Source organism: Eubalaena glacialis, chromosome 15 (assembly GCF_028564815.1).
Source record: "Eubalaena glacialis isolate mEubGla1 chromosome 15, mEubGla1.1.hap2.+ XY, whole genome shotgun sequence".
Lineage (NCBI taxonomy): Eukaryota > Metazoa > Chordata > Mammalia > Artiodactyla > Balaenidae > Eubalaena > Eubalaena glacialis.
In genome coordinates, this window is record NC_083730.1 from 55,602,471 (window position 1) to 55,620,617 (window position 18,147).

At 37.2% G+C, this 18,147-nt stretch overlaps 1 protein-coding gene across 4 annotated transcripts in view; it reads left to right on the forward strand.

Annotated features, from left to right (window-relative positions):
• The window catches only part of ROCK1 (Rho associated coiled-coil containing protein kinase 1), a 146,406-nt gene extending 141,633 nt beyond the window's left edge, over window positions 1–4,773 (forward strand). For all 4 annotated transcript variants that reach the window (XM_061170278.1, XM_061170279.1, XM_061170280.1 and 1 more), the window contains exons 30-33: window positions 968–1,046; window positions 1,205–1,466; window positions 1,814–2,021; window positions 3,253–4,773. In XM_061170278.1, the coding sequence (XP_061026261.1) occupies window positions 968–1,046; window positions 1,205–1,466; window positions 1,814–2,021; window positions 3,253–3,256 (553 nt within the window). In that variant the 3' untranslated portion in view covers window positions 3,257–4,773. The remainder of the gene's footprint in view (window positions 1–967; window positions 1,047–1,204; window positions 1,467–1,813; window positions 2,022–3,252) is intronic.
• The last annotated feature ends 13,374 nt before the right edge of the window (window positions 4,774–18,147 follow it).

An 18,147-nucleotide genomic window follows, 5' to 3' on the forward strand; every position in this document is an offset into this window, starting at 1 on the left:
AAAAAAAAAAGTAGTAGTGGTTGAGGTTAATTTTTTTCCGGGGGGGGTGGGGGTTGTTTTGTTTTGTTCATGTGGATATCTGTTTATTTCAACACTCTTTATTTATATATATCAACCTTGAATCTTCATCTTGCTATTCATTATTAGTTTTAGAGATTTTGTGTATGTGTGTGGATTCCACAGGGCTTTTCTACGTATACAGTAATGTCATCTTCAAATAATAATAGTTTTACTTCTTCCTTTCCAGCCTGCATGCCTTTAACACATGTATAGATTCGTATGACCACCACCAAGTTAAAATATAGAATAGTTCCATCACAGGGATCCTTCATTGCCCTTTTATAGCCATAGGAAGCACCCTTTCTGTACTCCTCTCTAATCTTTGGCAACCACTAATCTGTTCTCCATCTGTATAATTTTGTCACTTCAAGGATGTTATGTAAATGGAATCAAATAGTATGTAACATTTGATATGCTTTTTTCACTCAGTGTAATTCCCTTGAAGTCCATCCAAGATGTAGTTTTTTTCTTTTTGTGGTTGAGTAGTGTTCCATCGTATGACTATATCACAGTTTGTTTAACCATTCATTTAAGTTTTTTCCAATTTTGGCCTATTAAAAATAAAGCTGCTGTGAACATTCATGTACAGGTTTTCATATATATAGATTTGTAAGAAATTGCCATACTCTTTTCCAGAGTGACTCTGCAGTTTTACATTTCTACCACAGTTGTATGAGTGATCTAGTTTCTCTGCATCATCACCAGCATTTGGTGTTATTACTATTTTTATTTTTAAAATTCTGATAGGAGTATAGTGATACTTACTGTGATTTTAATTTGCATTTCTCTAATGACTAATCTTTTCCTATGCTTATTTGCCACCTCTGTGTTCTCTTCAACGAAATATTTGTCTTTTGCTATAAATGAGTTTTTATAATGGCCTACATCATATTTCTTTTCATTTTAGTAAATTGTTTCATGTTCGTCCTGTAACCCAAGGAGATGTGTACAGAGCTGAAACTGAAGAAATTCCTAAAATATTCCAGGTAAATATCTGAAAGTATAATTTTAGAAGATCCTTTACCTAAGTACTAAGTGTATTTGTGAAGTAAATGTAAATACACCAATACTTTTATACATTTGAAACTTGTATGTATAGATTAAGACCTTTTTTTAATCTTCTGTTTACCATTGCTAAATGTAGATACTATACGCAAATGAAGGTGAATGTAGAAAAGACGTAGAGATGGAACCAGTACAACAAGCTGAGAAAACTAATTTTCAAAACCACAAAGGTCATGAGTTCATTCCTACCCTCTACCACTTTCCCGCCAACTGTGAGGCCTGTGCCAAACCTCTCTGGCATGTTTTTAAGCCACCCCCTGCCCTGGAATGTCGAAGGTGCCATGTTAAGTGCCACAGAGATCACTTAGATAAGAAAGAGGACTTAATTTCTCCATGTAAAGGTAAGGCATGAAAATTATTTTTATAACATGTAACAAATTAGAGACTTAAATCCCAATGAAATAACTTCTTCAGGTGTGGCACTTCCTATACCAAGTTGAAAAGAGATAATAAGACGTAATATTTTGGCACTGGTGGAGCCACATGCGTATTTCTGATTTTACTTTATTTTTTTACTAGTTTATGACTAATATTTTCTCTTTAAATTTTCCGACTTAATTGAATTAAGAAGAAAAGATATTGTCCAAGCTTAATTAAGCATAGTAAATCTTTTTAAATTGTAAGAACATTTGATAAGGCTCTTTTAGGTATTATGTGACTTTAATTGTGCTCTTTTTTCTTAAAATAGTAAGTTATGATGTAACATCAGCAAGAGATATGCTGCTACTAGCATGTTCTCAGGATGAACAAAAAAAATGGGTAACTCATTTAGTAAAGAAGATTCCTAAGAATCCACCATCTGGTTTTGTTCGTGCGTCGCCTCGAACACTTTCTACAAGATCCACTGCAAATCAGTCTTTCCGGAAAGTGGTCAAAAATACATCTGGAAAAACTAGGTAAGGATTGAAATGTTAACCTTTTTAACTGTGAGTACGTGATTGGATAATATCTATTAAAATCCAAAGTCCAGTTGTTCTTTTCCCCATAAAGGGCATCGTTTGTAGCTGGGCATTTATATATGACTTGAAATGACTTTACAAATTAGTTTAACTGATTCCTGTTAGAAACTAAGAATGTTTATAAATGTCATATTTATTTAGTTCAATGTCAGGTTTTATTGTCATTGGTTGTGGTACATATTTAGCCCTTAATGTTTTAAACAACTGTTGTTTACCCCTTTTTAATGTAAATAGATTCATGTAAAACTTTGCTCATTTTATTTTTAACTATGTTGGCATAGATTTTTTTTTTTTAATCAAAATTATTTGGTATTATCAGTGTTACAAATCAACTTCCCAGTTAAGTATCCTTTTTTTCTTCTTTTTGGGAGAGGGTAGTTTAACTCGTTTTGATGGAATTTTTTCAAAAATATTTATATGGTAAAACAAGCAATTACAGGACATAAACCCTTTCCTGAGGAGTGGTTATGATAACTCATTAAGTTCTCATTTAACACATGAAAAAATGGGGCTCAGAGAAATTAAGCAACTTGCACAAGATCACGCAGCCAACTAGTAGCATAGTCAGGTTGGAACCCACTTTTATCCATTTCTGAAGCCTATGTTTCTTCTCCTATACCAAATACCAACTTTCCCTAGAGTGTAATCCTTATATTAAGAGGGACATTTGAATCTAGAAGCTGAGACCTAACACTGATTTGCCTCTCTGCTGATGTCACCCAAGTCTTCCAAGCAGGCTTAAAGCCATATTTAATTTATCCCATTTCTTCATTCCATATTATCAATAACCAAGTCTAATTCTTTGAAATGACTCATATCCATTCCTCCTTCTGTATTCCTCAGCTACCATACTATTCCAGTGCATTATCACCTCACTCTGGACTTCTTTCTGTAGAATCCTGTATTGTCCCTCTCCTGTATAGGATAAAAGCTGAATCTAAAATACTTAAAATTTTTTATAGCTTTGTGGGGGGAGAAAAGTGTTGAAACAAAGTAGAAGCAAAAAGGAGATAATAGTGTGTTTTTCCTTTTTTCCAAATTTTTTCCGAATTTTGTGTATTAGTTAACTATTATATATAATGTATATGTACCTTTCCTTCCAATTTTTGTTTTCTGAATTTTTAAACTGAGTACATTTCTTAAATTTTTTATTTTTTTCCCTCAACAGTTAACCATGTGACCTAGTGCCTTGTGGAGTTGTGTGGGATGCTACCTGATAAACCAGGCATCTTTTACCATGCAGAGCAGACAGGCTGTTCATTTGACACAAATATCACAGGCTTCAGGGTTAAGATTGCTGTTATTCTGTCCTTGCTTTGGCACAAAAGCACACTGAGGATTGTTTTTTTGTTTTGTTTTTTTTGTTTTTTATTGCGGGTTTGCCTACAGGTAGATTAGATTAATTATTACTATGTAATGCAAGTACAATTGAGGGAAAGCTTAGCTAGATATATTTTTTTAAAAAGGTGCTGCCTTTTTGAATTTCTAAGAAAACGCCTGTCAATCATGATAGAACACAGTTTTCCTCATACGAGTGAGAGGAAGAGACTTTCACTTTCAAGTGGAATGGCCGTCACTATCAAGATGAGCTCATGGAAGGAGTAAAGAAAATATCTCAAAATGAGACAACTGAAAGTTTTTTTTAATAACTTCAGTTTTTATGCTCTTGCAAGACTATACAAAACTATTTTAAGAAAGCAGTGACATCACTTGACTTCAGTGCCCTCACTGTAGAATTTAAAAGCCTTACTGTTGATTGCCTGTGGTGGACTTGATGGAAAATAAATATCTTACATTATGCTTTACAAAATACTGTATGTGTTTCAGCAAGTTTGTAGATTGGGGAATGGGAGAAGGCAAAAAAAAAATTACATTTAATCTATGCATTTTTGCCAAGCCATATTGAGTTATTTTACTACTAGAGACATTAGGAACTAACTGTACAAAAGAACCAAGTTTAAAAGCATTTTGTGGGGTACATCATTTCTGTAATTATATAATATGTTTCTTTGTGGTTTTAAGTGATAAAGACATTAAGTTAACAAACATATAAAAAATGTATGCACTGTTTGAAATGTAAATTATTCTTAGAACACTTTTGATGGGAGTTGCATTGCCCTTTTAGTGCCTTAATTTGAGAGAATTATTTTACTGCCATGACTAAATATAAAAATTTCAAAAAACATATTTGCAAAAAATTATGTGTGTTGGGGGTTTTTCATTGATAATTGGCTTAATTTAAAATATTTAGAGGTTTGGTGGACTTTCATAAATTGAATACAATCTTTGCATCAAACTACCTGCTAAAATAATGAATGACTTCATAAAACTCTGCAAAATATGTAGAAGGTTGCACCAATATAAAAGAAAATTATGGCAATACATCTGTGATGTTTTCCAGTTAACATAGGAATTACCAGATAAATACTGTTAAACTCTTGTTCAATAACAAGGGTTGATTCATATGGGCAGTATGATTTATTGTTTATTTTTTTAACCAAATACCTCCTCAATAATTTATAATGGCTTTGCAGTAATGTCTATCAAATAAGAAGCACTGGAAAACTGATTCGTCGCTAGGATGATATGCATGTTTCAAGTGGTATTAAAAGCCGCACTGATGGATATGTAATAATAAACATATCTGTTATTAATATGCTAATGACTCTGTGCTCATTTAATGAGAAATAAAAGTAATTTATGGATGGATACCTTTAATAATGACTGCTATGGTATTTTCTCATGACTGAGATGAACGGAAGCCATGCTGTAAATTAGTCCCTGACTGCATACAAATGTTTGTTAAATTTCATGACTAAAGTGAATTTTTAAAAGATAAAACCTGGTTTGGGCTCTAAAATAGGAGTGGCTACAGTTGAAATGAAAAGTTGGCTAATGTCTTTTGGAAACAGTTCTCCATGGGTCTCTTATGTTTCTCACATCTTGAGAGCAGAAGCTCTGACAGCCTTTGTTTGTTCTACACTGTCTTTGCCAAGGAGATTTGTATAGTGAACAGCCGTGGAAGACATTGTGTTTCCATAGAGAGGAAGGCAGGTTTGTTTGCTGTTGTATAATAAAGATAGTGTCTCTCTCCAGGGCAAAAGTTGGACAGATTTGCTTGAGCTCATTATAAAAGATTCAGGTACCCTAAGCTTTGGGCTCCTCAGCTGTGATGCAAACTGACTGCATGCTCAGCACCCACCTGGACCACTTTGCATCGCCCCTATGGGACTCAGAGGGCAAGGGGAACTGATGAGAACGTGAAGCTCATGCTGCTTGCTGTGCTGTAAGTATAAAGTCATTTGGCTCTGACCCAGGATCCATGAAATTGTGGCAGGCTAACTTGTAGCTTGCAAGTAGGGTGAAACCTCAGACCCTTCACAGTTCTGGACAGTGTCCTTACTACCGCCTCAGAACCATCACCATTACCCTAATGTATTAAGGTCTAATGTATTAAGGTCCAGTAAAGTTCAGAGAACAGAGTTAATTCTATTTATTTGAGCAAGAGAGTACTTTTTTTTTTTTTAACAAAATATTAACTTGAGCATAAAATTGTTGAGAACTAACAGAACTTCAAGGAATGACTTCAAATGCCACATTGCAAAACCAGGTCAACCAAGAGAGCTGCTGCTTCTTTTTTCTTTTTTTCATGTGGACTATTTTTAAAGTCTTTATTGAATTTGTTACAATATTGCTTCTGTTTTATGTTTTGGTGTTTTGGCCGTGAGGTATATGGGATCTTAGCTCCCTGACCAGGGATCGAACCCATACCACCTGCATTGGAAGGCGAAGTCTTAACCACTGGACCGCCAGGGACGTCCCCAAGAGAGCTGCTTCTATTCTGAGTTCAGGAAACCACTCAATCCCAAGGTATACCAACGTGGCGAGCATCAGGATAGTGTCATGATCAGGAAGTCACACCACTGCTGGTTCTCTGCAGTACTTTGCCATGCCTGCTACATTCCACACCACGTTAGATGCTGTGTTTCATTCTCTTACCATTTAGGAACCTTGTGTCTGAACACTGGGGTCTCTGTCAGTAATACCTCAGAAAAATCCTTTTCATGAGCCTCCCTATCTGCTGGCATTAGCATACCCTCCATCTCACCTCTGCCTTCTATAGGGGCATCTGCTCAACCAAAATACATCACATTCAGAATTCTAGCTGTAAGGAAGTCTGGGAAATGGAGCTTTTAGCTTTCTATCCTCTTGATTACAGGAAGACACAGAGTGTAGAATGAGATTCAGCCTCAAGCCTGCCCACCCACCACTCCTGAGAGCTTGGGTTGAGGTCAGAGATTATGGGCTAGAAAGAAAACAGCCGTTGTCATGATTCACAAGCTCAAAACAACGATGGGTCACTTGTCATTATTTGGGGTTTCAGCTTAAAATAATCTGTCCATCCTTCGTTTAAAGAAATATCAATAAGTGAAATAATTTAAACATGGCAGTCAAACTCTAATTGATAAAGTATGTGTTTTTTTCATATCACTAGAAGTTTTGTAATAACTAAATTTGGTATTTACATAAATTAATTTGTTGATTCTTACTGGGTTGCTGGTTTGAGCTTTTTAATTTTTATTTTTGGTATTCCAGCACTTCTACAGTTCTTTCTGCTCAGAAAGAAAACACAGCTGCTAGCAGCTAGTAGGATGAATAAAGACACTGTCTTTAAAAATTAGTTAGTTGTGAAGGACATAATATACTGCACTACTACACTTTATTACTCTATGGTATCGTTTAATGAGCAAAAGTCTTAATTTTAGCGAAGTCAAATTTATTGATCTCCTTTATAGTTAGTGCTTTTTGTATTCTACTTAAGAACTCTCTCCTATTCCCAGGGTCGTGAAGATAATTCTGCGTTAGCTTCTTGAAGTTTCATTGTTTTGACTTTAACATTTACACAATGGGGAAAGGATTGTCATGTCAATAAATGGTGTTGGGAAAACTGGATACCCACATACAAAAGAATGAAAATGGACCCTCAACTTACACAAAAATCAACTCGGATTAAAGTCTTAAGTGTAAGAACTAAAACTCAAACTCCTAGATGACAACATAGGGTAAAAGCTTCTTGACATTGGCCTTGGCAATGATTTCTTGGATATAACACCAAAAGCACAGGCAACAAAAGCAAAAACAGGCAAATGGAATTACATCAAACTAAAACTTCGGCACAGGAAAGGAAACAACATAGTGAAAGGCAAGCTGTGGAATAAAAGAAAATATTCGCAAACCATATATCTGATAAAGGGTTAATATTCAAAAAATGTAAGGAAATCCTACAACTCAATAGCAAAAACCAAAAACAGATAACCTGATTTAAAGTTGGGCAAAGGACCTGAATAGACATTTCTCCAAAGACGATATACAAATGGCCAACAGGTGTATGAAAAGATACTCAACATCACTAATCCTCAGGGAAATTAAAATTACAGTGAGATATCACGTCATACCTGTTTGAATGGCCATATCAAAAAAAACAAAACAAAAACCCAAAAGATTTGTGGAATCTAAAAAATACAATAAACTAGTAAATAAAACAGAAGCAGACTCACAGATACAGAGAACAAACTAGTGGTTACCAGTGGGGAAAGGGAAGGGGGGAAGAGCAATATAGGAGTAAGGGGAAAAAAAGGGTTATGGGATTATACAAAATCATCTGTGTGATTTCTCCATTTTATTGGAGTATAGTTGATTTACAATGTTGTGTTAGCTTCGGGTGTACAGCAGAGTGACTCAGTTACACATACACATATATTCATTCTTTTTCAGATTCTTTACCCATATAAGTTATTACAGAAAATTGAGTAGAGTTCCCTGTGCTATACAGTAGGTCCTTGTTGGTTATCTATTTTATATATAGTAGTGTGTGTATATGTTAATCTGAAGCTCCTTATTTATCCCTCCCCACTACGTTTCCGCTTTGGTAACCATAAGTTTGTTTTCAAAATCTGTGAGTCTGTTTTATAAATTTTTGTAAATAAGTTCGTTTGTATTATTTTTAAAAAATTAGATTCCATGTATGAGTGATACATATGATATTTGTCTTTGTCTGGCTTCACTTCGTATGATAATTTCTAGGTCCATCCATGTTGCTGCAAATAGCATTATTTCATTCTTTTTTATGGCTGAATAATATTCCATTGTATATGTATACCACTTCTTTATCCATTTATCTGTCGATGGACATTTAGGTTGCTTCCGTGTCTTGGCTATTGTATATAGTGCTGCAATGAACATTGGGTTCATTGTATCTTTTCGAATTATGGTTTTCTCCAGATATATGCCCAGGAGTGGGATTGCTGGATCATATGGTAGCTCTATTTTTAATAGTTTTTAAGGAACCTCCATACTGTTCTCCATAGTGGCTGTACCAATTTATATTCCCACCAACAGTGTGGGAGGGTTCCCTTTTCTCCACACCCTCTCCAGCATTTATTGTTTGTAGACTTTTTGATGATGGCCATTTTGACCTGTGTGTGTATGAAACTTTTGAAAATTGTAAAGCACTATAGAATTTAAAGAGTCTTTCATTCAATTTTAAAAAAGCATTATTTATCCCTTACATCAAAAAAAAAATAACAGAACAAACAAAAAATCAGTGTTGGCAAAGATGTGGAGAAAAGGGAACTTCTGTACACTGTTTGTGTGAATGTAAATTAGTACAGCCACTATAGAAAACAGTATGGAGGTTGCTCCAAAAAATTTTGCTTAGTCACCATTACAGCATTATCAGGAGAGGCTAGATTATGTATCAAACAATCCCCCAAATCTCAGGGGCTTACAAAAACAAAGGTTTATTTCTCCCTCACATGACATGTCCGCCATGGGTCAGCTGCAGCTTTGTTCCACATCCTATTCACTCTGGGACTCCATAACAGCCTCTCTCAGGAACATCACTGACCATCATGGCAAAGGAAAAGAGAACATGGTGACCCATGAGCTAAATCTTAACGCTTTGGCTCAGATGCAACACATGTCACTCTCATTCATATCTCATGGCCAAGGTAAGTCATAGGCCAAACCTGCCATCAAGGAGAGGAGGATACATAATCATATGATTGGGAAGGACAGGAAATTGGGGGAACAATAATGTTTCCTACCACAATTATTTCCCTTTTCTTTGACCAACAAATCAAGGTTTTAACACATGAGCACCTCAATACCCCATTTTACTGAAAGAAAAGTGGTATGATTTTTATCTATTTCCACATATTTAATGTAATCTTTTCCATTTTCCCCCTCCAAGCTATATTTCTTAGAGTGACAGAATTTTAATGTTGGAAGTGATTCTAGAGATAGTCCAACTCAAGCTACTTATTGTATCAATACTCAGGGAGGAAATTGTAACATGTCCATGTCCTAAATTGCAATTAGACACAAAACAGGATAGAACCCACGTCTCCCAGCTCATAATTGAATGCTGCTTCTACCACATATAGTTTCATTTTCAAACCTGAGTTATTAAAATGATATGCTTTTTAATAGAGTACATGTTATTCAATACACGAACATGATTACAGAAAACATTTAAACGTGTAGGAAAAAATGTAAAGATGGAACTCATGTTTGGATATCACTTTACAACATATGCTTTTGTATACAGAATCTTTTGGTTGCAAATGGAAAACCCAACTCAAACTGACTAAAGAAGAGGAAATTTATTGACTCGTGTAATTATAAAGTTTAGGAGAAAAGTTGGCTCTGAGCTTGAATCCAAGGGCTCGAGTGATGTTGTCAGGATCCTTGTATCTCCAGCTGTTTCCTCTGGGTTGGCCTCCTCACATAGTCTCAAGTCACTGAAACACCAGGCTTACATTCTAGAAGTGTAGCAATCTCAGCCAAAAGCCTAATCATTCCTAGGATCTGGGGAAATCTTCTCACTGCTTGCATTACATGTCTATCCTTGAGCCTATTCCTGTGGGCAGAGGGTGTTACCAAACCAAACTTGGGTCCCCTTGCCCCATACACAGCAAAGCCAATCTACTGACACAGGGTTATAATGAAGGAAAGTACAACAGTTATTGCAGGGCCAAGCAAGGAGAACGGGCAGGTCATGCTCAAAAGCCCCGAACTTCTGATGGCTTTCAGGAAAGGGACTTTAAAGACAAAGTGAGGGAGAGAGTCTCAGGGTATGTGATCGGCTTGTGCACAATTCTCTGATGGGTTGATGGTGAGGTAACAGGGTGATGTTTGGGGAATCTCCATCAACCTTCTGGTTCTAATTGGTCTGGGGTCGGCATGCTTCCTCCACCTGGCGAGGGTTTTAGTATCTGCAAAACAAATCAAGGATATGGCTCAGGATATTGTCTAGAGCCCTTGAGGAGGAACTAAAGGTCCTTGACTTTGTTTTATAGCTAAATAATTATTATTTTGTCTTGCGTGGCTGTTTTCCTGTGTTTGCATTTTCTCACTTCTCTGATTAAATTTGCTCTTTGGAACTCGTGGAAGACCTAGGAGGCTAAAGCTTTTTAACAAATAAGAGGTGGGGGACGTGGTGGGGGACCTGTCCCCAGGAAGCCCTTGCAGGGTCCTGCTTGGCTTCAAGGGAAGCAGTGTTCTAATTGGTTACATGTGAGGTCAGACCCACACAAACCTTGTACATTGAGAGAGGAGGAGGAAGGGTTGGTTTGCAAAGGGAAAATCAGGCTGCTCTTATGCAAAAACGCAAGAGGCAAAAGCAACAGATGTTCCTTATAGCTGCTGGTTGCTCTGGTTCTCTATAGGGAAAACCTGGAAATTTTGGCAAATTTTATAATCTTTAAAAAACTGAATAACAACCAGAAAATGGATTTGATAAATAGGTGTATGGTGAAAAATAACATGGGAGTAATTACTATAAGAAATTTTAGCATACACATGGTCAACTTTTTTGTGGAATCAAAGGAATCTGAATGTGAGGATAAGAAGTAAATTGGGAATCAAAATACATGTGATTAAAAGACTTTCTTTGGGAAGTGGCTGCATTTTTTCCCTCCTGTTTCCCTCCCAAACACACTACCCACCACCAATTTTTGTTAAAATGTGTGTGGGTTTCTAGGAGGAAAGAAATTTCTAGTTTTGTTGCTATGGCTCTCGGGTGAGTTGCCAGTAGGAAAACAACACCGCTGCTATTTTTTTGACAGAGCATTCTGTCGCACTGAGAACTCACTTGAGAGCACATGAGCAGATTTTAAACCAATATTTCTGCTACTACCACCCAGTTCTCCATTTAAATTTTCTGCTTCAGTGTTCCAAAAATGTTGCTCCAAATTACATGATATGCAAATTATCCTTTTTCTCATTGTAGGGAAAAAAAAAGTAGAGAACATTAATGTGGTCTTTCTGTCTTGACTGAAAGGGATCCCTATAAAAGAATTCTTGATGTAGGTTAGATCTTCACTTTGGAGTAAGAGATTACATGGAAGAAATTTCAGTATTACTCTTCTTGTTTGTGATGACTAGAGACTTTAAGAAGATAGAAAACCCCACTTAGCTAAGACTAAACTTTTTATCCTGGCACGCAGGCTCTCTCTAATTGCGTCCCATATCACCCACCCTACATTATCTATTGCCACAGCCCTGCACATGTGTCCTCTGCACTATTCTAGCTAGTCTCCTTCCTGTCCTCCACATGCATAGTTATTACTTATTTTAATAATTTTTTCCTACATTTTCTGATAGATTATGAGCTCCTGCAATGCAGGGTCCATGAGTCGACAATAAATAATTGTTGAATTAATGAATTTGATTGCTATGATGTTTTGCTTTTTCTGTCTCTCTAAAACCTTCCTGCCCCCAACTGCTTCCCATTTGCTTCAGTTTCTTTCTACTCTGAATTCCTATCAACGACACCCAAAATCCACTATTCAGCAAGTATATCAGATACTCTCCGTGCTGGGTCTTGGCCCTGATGGAGACTACATTTCCCAGACTTCCACGCAGCTTGGCTATATAATTGTTTTCACCAGCGAAATGTGAATGGACGTGGTTTGTGCACATCCCTCCCCTTACTCTTGCTTAAAAGAAAATTGCTGCCCTGTACTTTTCCCCATTAGATTCTTCCTGTGTGCTGTAAACCCAAATGTGTCTGCAACCCATCTTCGACCAAATAGAAAAAGACAGGTTCTTTACTGCTTTGCTGCTCAAAAGAGTGATTTCCTGAGAGCTTGTTAGTATCTTAGACTTCATCCAAGACCTACTGAATTAGAATCCGCATTTTAACAAGATCCCAGGTGATTCATGTTCACATTAAACTTTGAGAAGATCTGCTTTAGGGGCTGGCAGAGGAACTTTATGGAAAGAATGTTGGTCTTTGATGAAGACCTCGTGAAGCAGAGCAATTGCTCCTCCCATATCTATATGATTTGGGAATATATGTTATATATTTATATATATTATATATAAATAATTTGAATATGAATATACATGTTTTCAAGTTATTTAAGGCTGGGCTTTTTCCCTCCAAGTGTTTATAATTTAGTAGAGGGGAAAAGATAGAGGAATATTAAAATTATAGATGCTATAAGAAAGTGTACTGCATATTTGCTGGTTTTCTTTTTGGGGTGGGGGAAACTTGTGGTAGACAGTGTAATGCTCCCACAAAGATGTCTGTGTCCTAATTTCCTAAACCTGTGAATATGTTACTTTATATGCCAAAAGACACTTTGCAGATATGATTACTCTAGGGATGTTAAATGAGATTATTCTGGGTTAGCCAGGTGAGGCCAATGTAACCACAAGGGTCTTTATAAAGAGGGAGGCAGAGGATCCGAGTCAGAAGAGTTGTTGCGAGGATGGAAGCTGAGGTTGGAGTGATGCCTTTGCTGGAGCGGGGCCATGAGAGAAGGAATGCGGGCAGCCTCTAGAATCTGGGAAAGGTAAGGAATGGATTCTTCCCTAGAGCCTCCAGAAAGAGTGCAGTCTTGCCAATACCATAAGGTTAGGACTGTTCTTGGACTTCTTCTGTCTGCCAGAACTGTTAAGATGATAATTTTGTGTTCTGGGGTTTTCTTGGTTTTTTGTTTTTGGTTTGTTGTTGTTGTTTTGTTTGTTGTGTTTTAAGCTACTAAATGTGTGGTAATTTGTTACAGCAGCGATAGGAAATAAATACATAGCTCTTTGGTTTTGGGCAGCCCATGCCCCACACCCCGATGTGTCTGGGAGGTGGAGCCAGGCATTCTTTTCCTCATCCTTGGTCAATTATATGTTCTTGCTCAGGACATGGAATTTTGAGAGAGTGAGGTAGACTTGGAATTCAAAATTAGTCATGGAGGTGGTGGCAGCAGTGGCCAGACTGTTTCTATGACATGACCTGGCCCATGTTTCCCGCTGCCCATGTCACTGGGTTCCTATCCATTATCTAGACCTGTTTCACAGGTTTTCCTATTGATTCTGTTAGTTTACCCTGTCTTACCAATCAGCTCCTTCTCTCAGGTTTCTATTGTTTACAGCCAAGAGCTCTGATGAATTCAGAGAGCCATATAGTTAATGTGCGCATATTTCAATATTCCTAGTAGATTCTCAGTCTTAGGAGGGGCGAGCCTTTGTTTCATTCATCTTTGTACCCACAGCTTCTACAGTGAGTGTCTTGCACTCAATACATACTTGTTGAATAAAAGGAGCAAACAACTACAATGCTGCTACTTGAAAGAAAGGGGTAATTATAGAAGTAGGCTTGAAGTTTATATGAAGGAGTTAGCATTAAATGGAGACTTTAAAGATGCATAGGATTTCTGTTGGCCAGATAAGGAGGGGGCATTCTAAGCAATAAACCATAGGTGGTTCACCAGCTAAAAACCTTTCTGGTATTTGGCCACCTTTTAGAGACCTTGTTTATTTATTTATAAACATGCAGGTTAAGATATTACCAATATATTCATTATTTAAAGAAGTCAATCTTAAGCAGAAGATTCTCTCCATTAGACACCTGTAGACCAGGGCTTAGCAATGTATGAGACATGGGGCGAGGTTGCTGCTATCTACAACTCTTGCTGACATCCAGGGAGACCAGCCATGCGAATTTCCTTTTATGCTTCCTTTCAGTGCTAGCACTGTTCCACATCCTCACTGTGCCCCATTTGTCTTAAATTCAAATTCCCAGATCCCCCAATGAGGCTAGAAGTTAGTTGTACCAAAAGTTGGGGGTGTGTATGTTGAAAACAAAGTTAGTCTAGAAGACTCCCTGGTCATGTATACAACGAGTAAGCTCAAAATAGTTTTCTCTCACATTCCAGTTCTCACAGCATCAAATAATTCCAGAGTGCCTGCCAGATAGCCACAATTCCTGTTTCTAGTTTGGTCGGGGGAATACAGACGTTAAAGAAATATTCATATGATGAAAGTTGCTAGAGGGAAAGCACAGGGTGCAATGAGAGACAGTATATGATAAGCACTGGCATCCTTCCATCTTTAGGCCTCCCTTACTGTCAACTTCACAGGGCAGCAAAGAGTGTCCCACTGAGGACCTATCCAGTATATTTTTAAAGATATATTTTATAGAACTATATTACTGAACATTTGGAAAATAGAGAATAAAGCTACCCATAGTCCTCTACTCGAGCCACACCCTACAAAATCCCTCTCAAGTTTTTATTGTGTAATCTGTAATAGCTACCATTTATTGTACACTATGTGCAATGCACTGTGCTAAGTATCTTCTATACAGGATCTTATTTCATCCTCGCAACAATCCTATAATGTAGACATTTTATCTCCATTTTTTTTTTTTTTTTTTTTTAAACTAAACTCACCCAATTCACCACTGAGAGATAAGCCCTGTCTACTTTCTGGTATAGATCTCCAGACTTTGTTCACCTGTATTTTTTTTTTTAATTTTATTTATTTATTTATGGCTGTGTTGGGTTTTCATTTCTGTGCAAGGGCTTTCTCTAGTTGCGGCAAGCGGGGGCCACTCTTCATCACAGTGCGCGGGCCTCACACTATCGCGGCCTCTCTTGTTGCGGAGCACACGCTCCAGAGGCGCAGGCTCAGTAGTTGTGGCTCACGGGCCCAGTTGCTCCGCGGCATGTGGGATCTTCCCAGACCAGGGCTCGAACCTGTGTCCCCTGCATTGGCAGGCAGATTCTCAACCACTGCGCCACCAGGGAAGCCTTATCTCCATTTTATAGATCAGGAAACTGGGCTCAGAGGTGACACAGCTAGTAATAATGAGATTCAAAACAAGTCTGAATCGTAAACCAAATCCAACAACACATGGAAAGGATCATACCCCCAATCAAGTTGGATTCATCCCAGGGTCACAGGGATGGTTCAGTATACACAAATCAATCAGTTACAGCACATCAACAAAAGAAAAGACAAAAACCGCATGATCATCTCAATAGATGCAGAAAAAGCATTTGATAAAAATTCAACATCCATTCATGATTAAAAACTCACCAAAGTGGGTATATAGAGGGAACAAATCTCAGCATAATAAAAGCTATTTATGACAAACTCACATCCGACAAAATACTCAACGGTGAAAAGCTGAAAGCCTTCCTGCTAAATTCTGGGACAAGACAAGGATGCCTACTCTCACCACTTCTATTCAACATAGTATTGGAAATCCTAGCCACAGCAAACCTAGAAGAAAAAGAAATAAAAGGCATCCAATAGAAAGAGGTAAAATTGTCATTATATGCAGATGACATGATACTCTATACAGAAAACCCTAAAGATTCCACACAAAAACAATTAGAAATGATAAATGAATTCAGCAAGGTAGCAGGATACAAGATTAACATACAGAAATCTTTTGCATTTCTTTACACTAACAATGAAATATCAGAAAGAAAAAGTAAAAAAAAAAAAAAATTGCTTTTTAAAATCACATCAAACGAAACAAAACAAAAAACTGGGAATAAACCTGACCAATGAGGTAAAAGACTTGCACATTGAGAACTACAAAACACTGATAAAGAAAACTGAAGATGATTCAAAGAAATGGGACGATATCCCATGCTCTTGGATTGAAAGAATTAATATAGTTAAAATGGCCATACTACCCAAAGCAATCTACAGATTTAACATGATCCTATCAAATTACCCATAACATTTTCCACAGAACTAGAACAAGTAATCCTAAAATGTATATGGAACCACAAAAGAGCCAGAATTGCCAAAGCAATTCTGAGGGCACAGAACAAAGCTGGAGGCATAATACTCTCAGATTTCTGATAACACTACAAAGCTATGGTAATCAAAACAGTGTAGTATTGCACAAAAACAGACAGATGGATCAATGGAACAGAACAGAGAGCCCAGAAATAAACCCACACACCTACGGTCAATTAATCTTTGACAGAGGAGGCAAGAATATACAATGGAGAAAAGATATCCTCTTCAAGAAGTGGTGCTGGGAAAGCTGGATAGCTACATGTAAAAGAATAAAATTAGAACATTCTCTAACACCATACACAAAAATAAACTTAAAATGGGGCTTCACTGGTGGCGCAGTGGTTAAGAATCCGCCTGCTGATGCAGGGGACACAGGTTCGAGCCCTGGTCTGGGAAGATCCCACATGCCGTGGAGCAACAAAGCCTGTGCACCACAACTACTGAGCCTGCATTCTAGAGCCTGCAAGCCACAACTGCTGAAGCCTGCGCACCTAAAGCCCGTGTTCTGCAACAAGAGAAGCCACCTCAATAAGAAGCCTGCATACCACAACGAAGAGTGGCCCCCGCTCGCCACAACTAAAGAAAGCCCGCGTGCAGCAACGAAGACCCAACGCAGCCAAAAATAAATAAAATAAATTAAAATAAATAAACTTCAAATGGATTAAAGACCTAAATGTAAGACCAGATACTATAAAACTCCTAAAGGAAAGCATAGGCAGAATGCTCTTTGACATAAATCACAGCAATAGTTTTTTGGATCTGTCTCCTAGAGTAATGGAAATAAACAAATGAGACCTAATTAAACTTAAAAGCTTTTGCACAGCAAAGGAAACCACAAACAAACCACAAAGAAAACCTACAGAATGGGAGAAAATATTTGCAAATGATGTTACCAGCAAGGGATTAATTTCCAAAATATACAAACAGCTGATACAGCTCAATATCAAAAATACAACCCAATCAAAAAATGGGCAAAAGACCTAAATAGACATTTCTCCAAAGAAGACATACAGATGGCCAACAGGCACATGAAAAGATGCTCAACATCACTAATTATTAGAGAAATGCAAATCAAAACTACAATGAGGTATTATTCCCTCATGATGGTCAGAATGGCCATCATCAAAAATTCTACAAATAATAAATGCTAAAGAGGGCGTAAAGAAAAGAGAACCCTCCTGCACTGTTGGTGGGAGTGTAAATTGGTGCAGTCTATGGAGAACAGTATGGAGGTTCCGTAAAAAGCTAAAAATAGACTTACTGTATGATCATGCAATCCCAGTCCTGGGCATATATCTGGAGAAAAAAGATAATACATGCACCATGTTCATAGCAGCACTATTTACAATAGCCAAGATATGGTAGCAACCTATATATCCATCAACGGATGAATGGTTAAAGAAGATGTGGTATACATATACAATGGAATACTACTCAGCCATAAAATAGAATGAAATAATGCCATTTGCAGCAACATGGATGAACCTAGAGATTATTATACTAAGTCAGAGAAAGACAAATATCATATGATATCACTTATAAGTGGAATCTTAAAAAATGATACAAGTGAACTTCTTTACAAAACAGAAATAGACTCACAGACATAGAAAACAAATATATGGTTACCAAAGCGGAAAGTGGGGGGGAGGGAAAAATTAGGAGTTTGAGATGAACAGATACTACTATTCATAAAATAAACAACAAGGACTCACTGTATAGTACAGAGAAGTATATTCAATACCTTGTAATAACCTACACTGGAAAATAATGTGAAAAAGTGTATATATATTCTGAAAATATATATAGAATATAGAATATATATATAGAATCACTTTTCTGTACACCTGAAACTAACACAACTTTTATTTTTTATTATTTTTTAATATTTTTGGCTGCGTTGGGTCTTCGCTGCTGCACGCTGTCTTTCTATAGTTGCGGCGAGCGGGGGCTACTCTTCGTT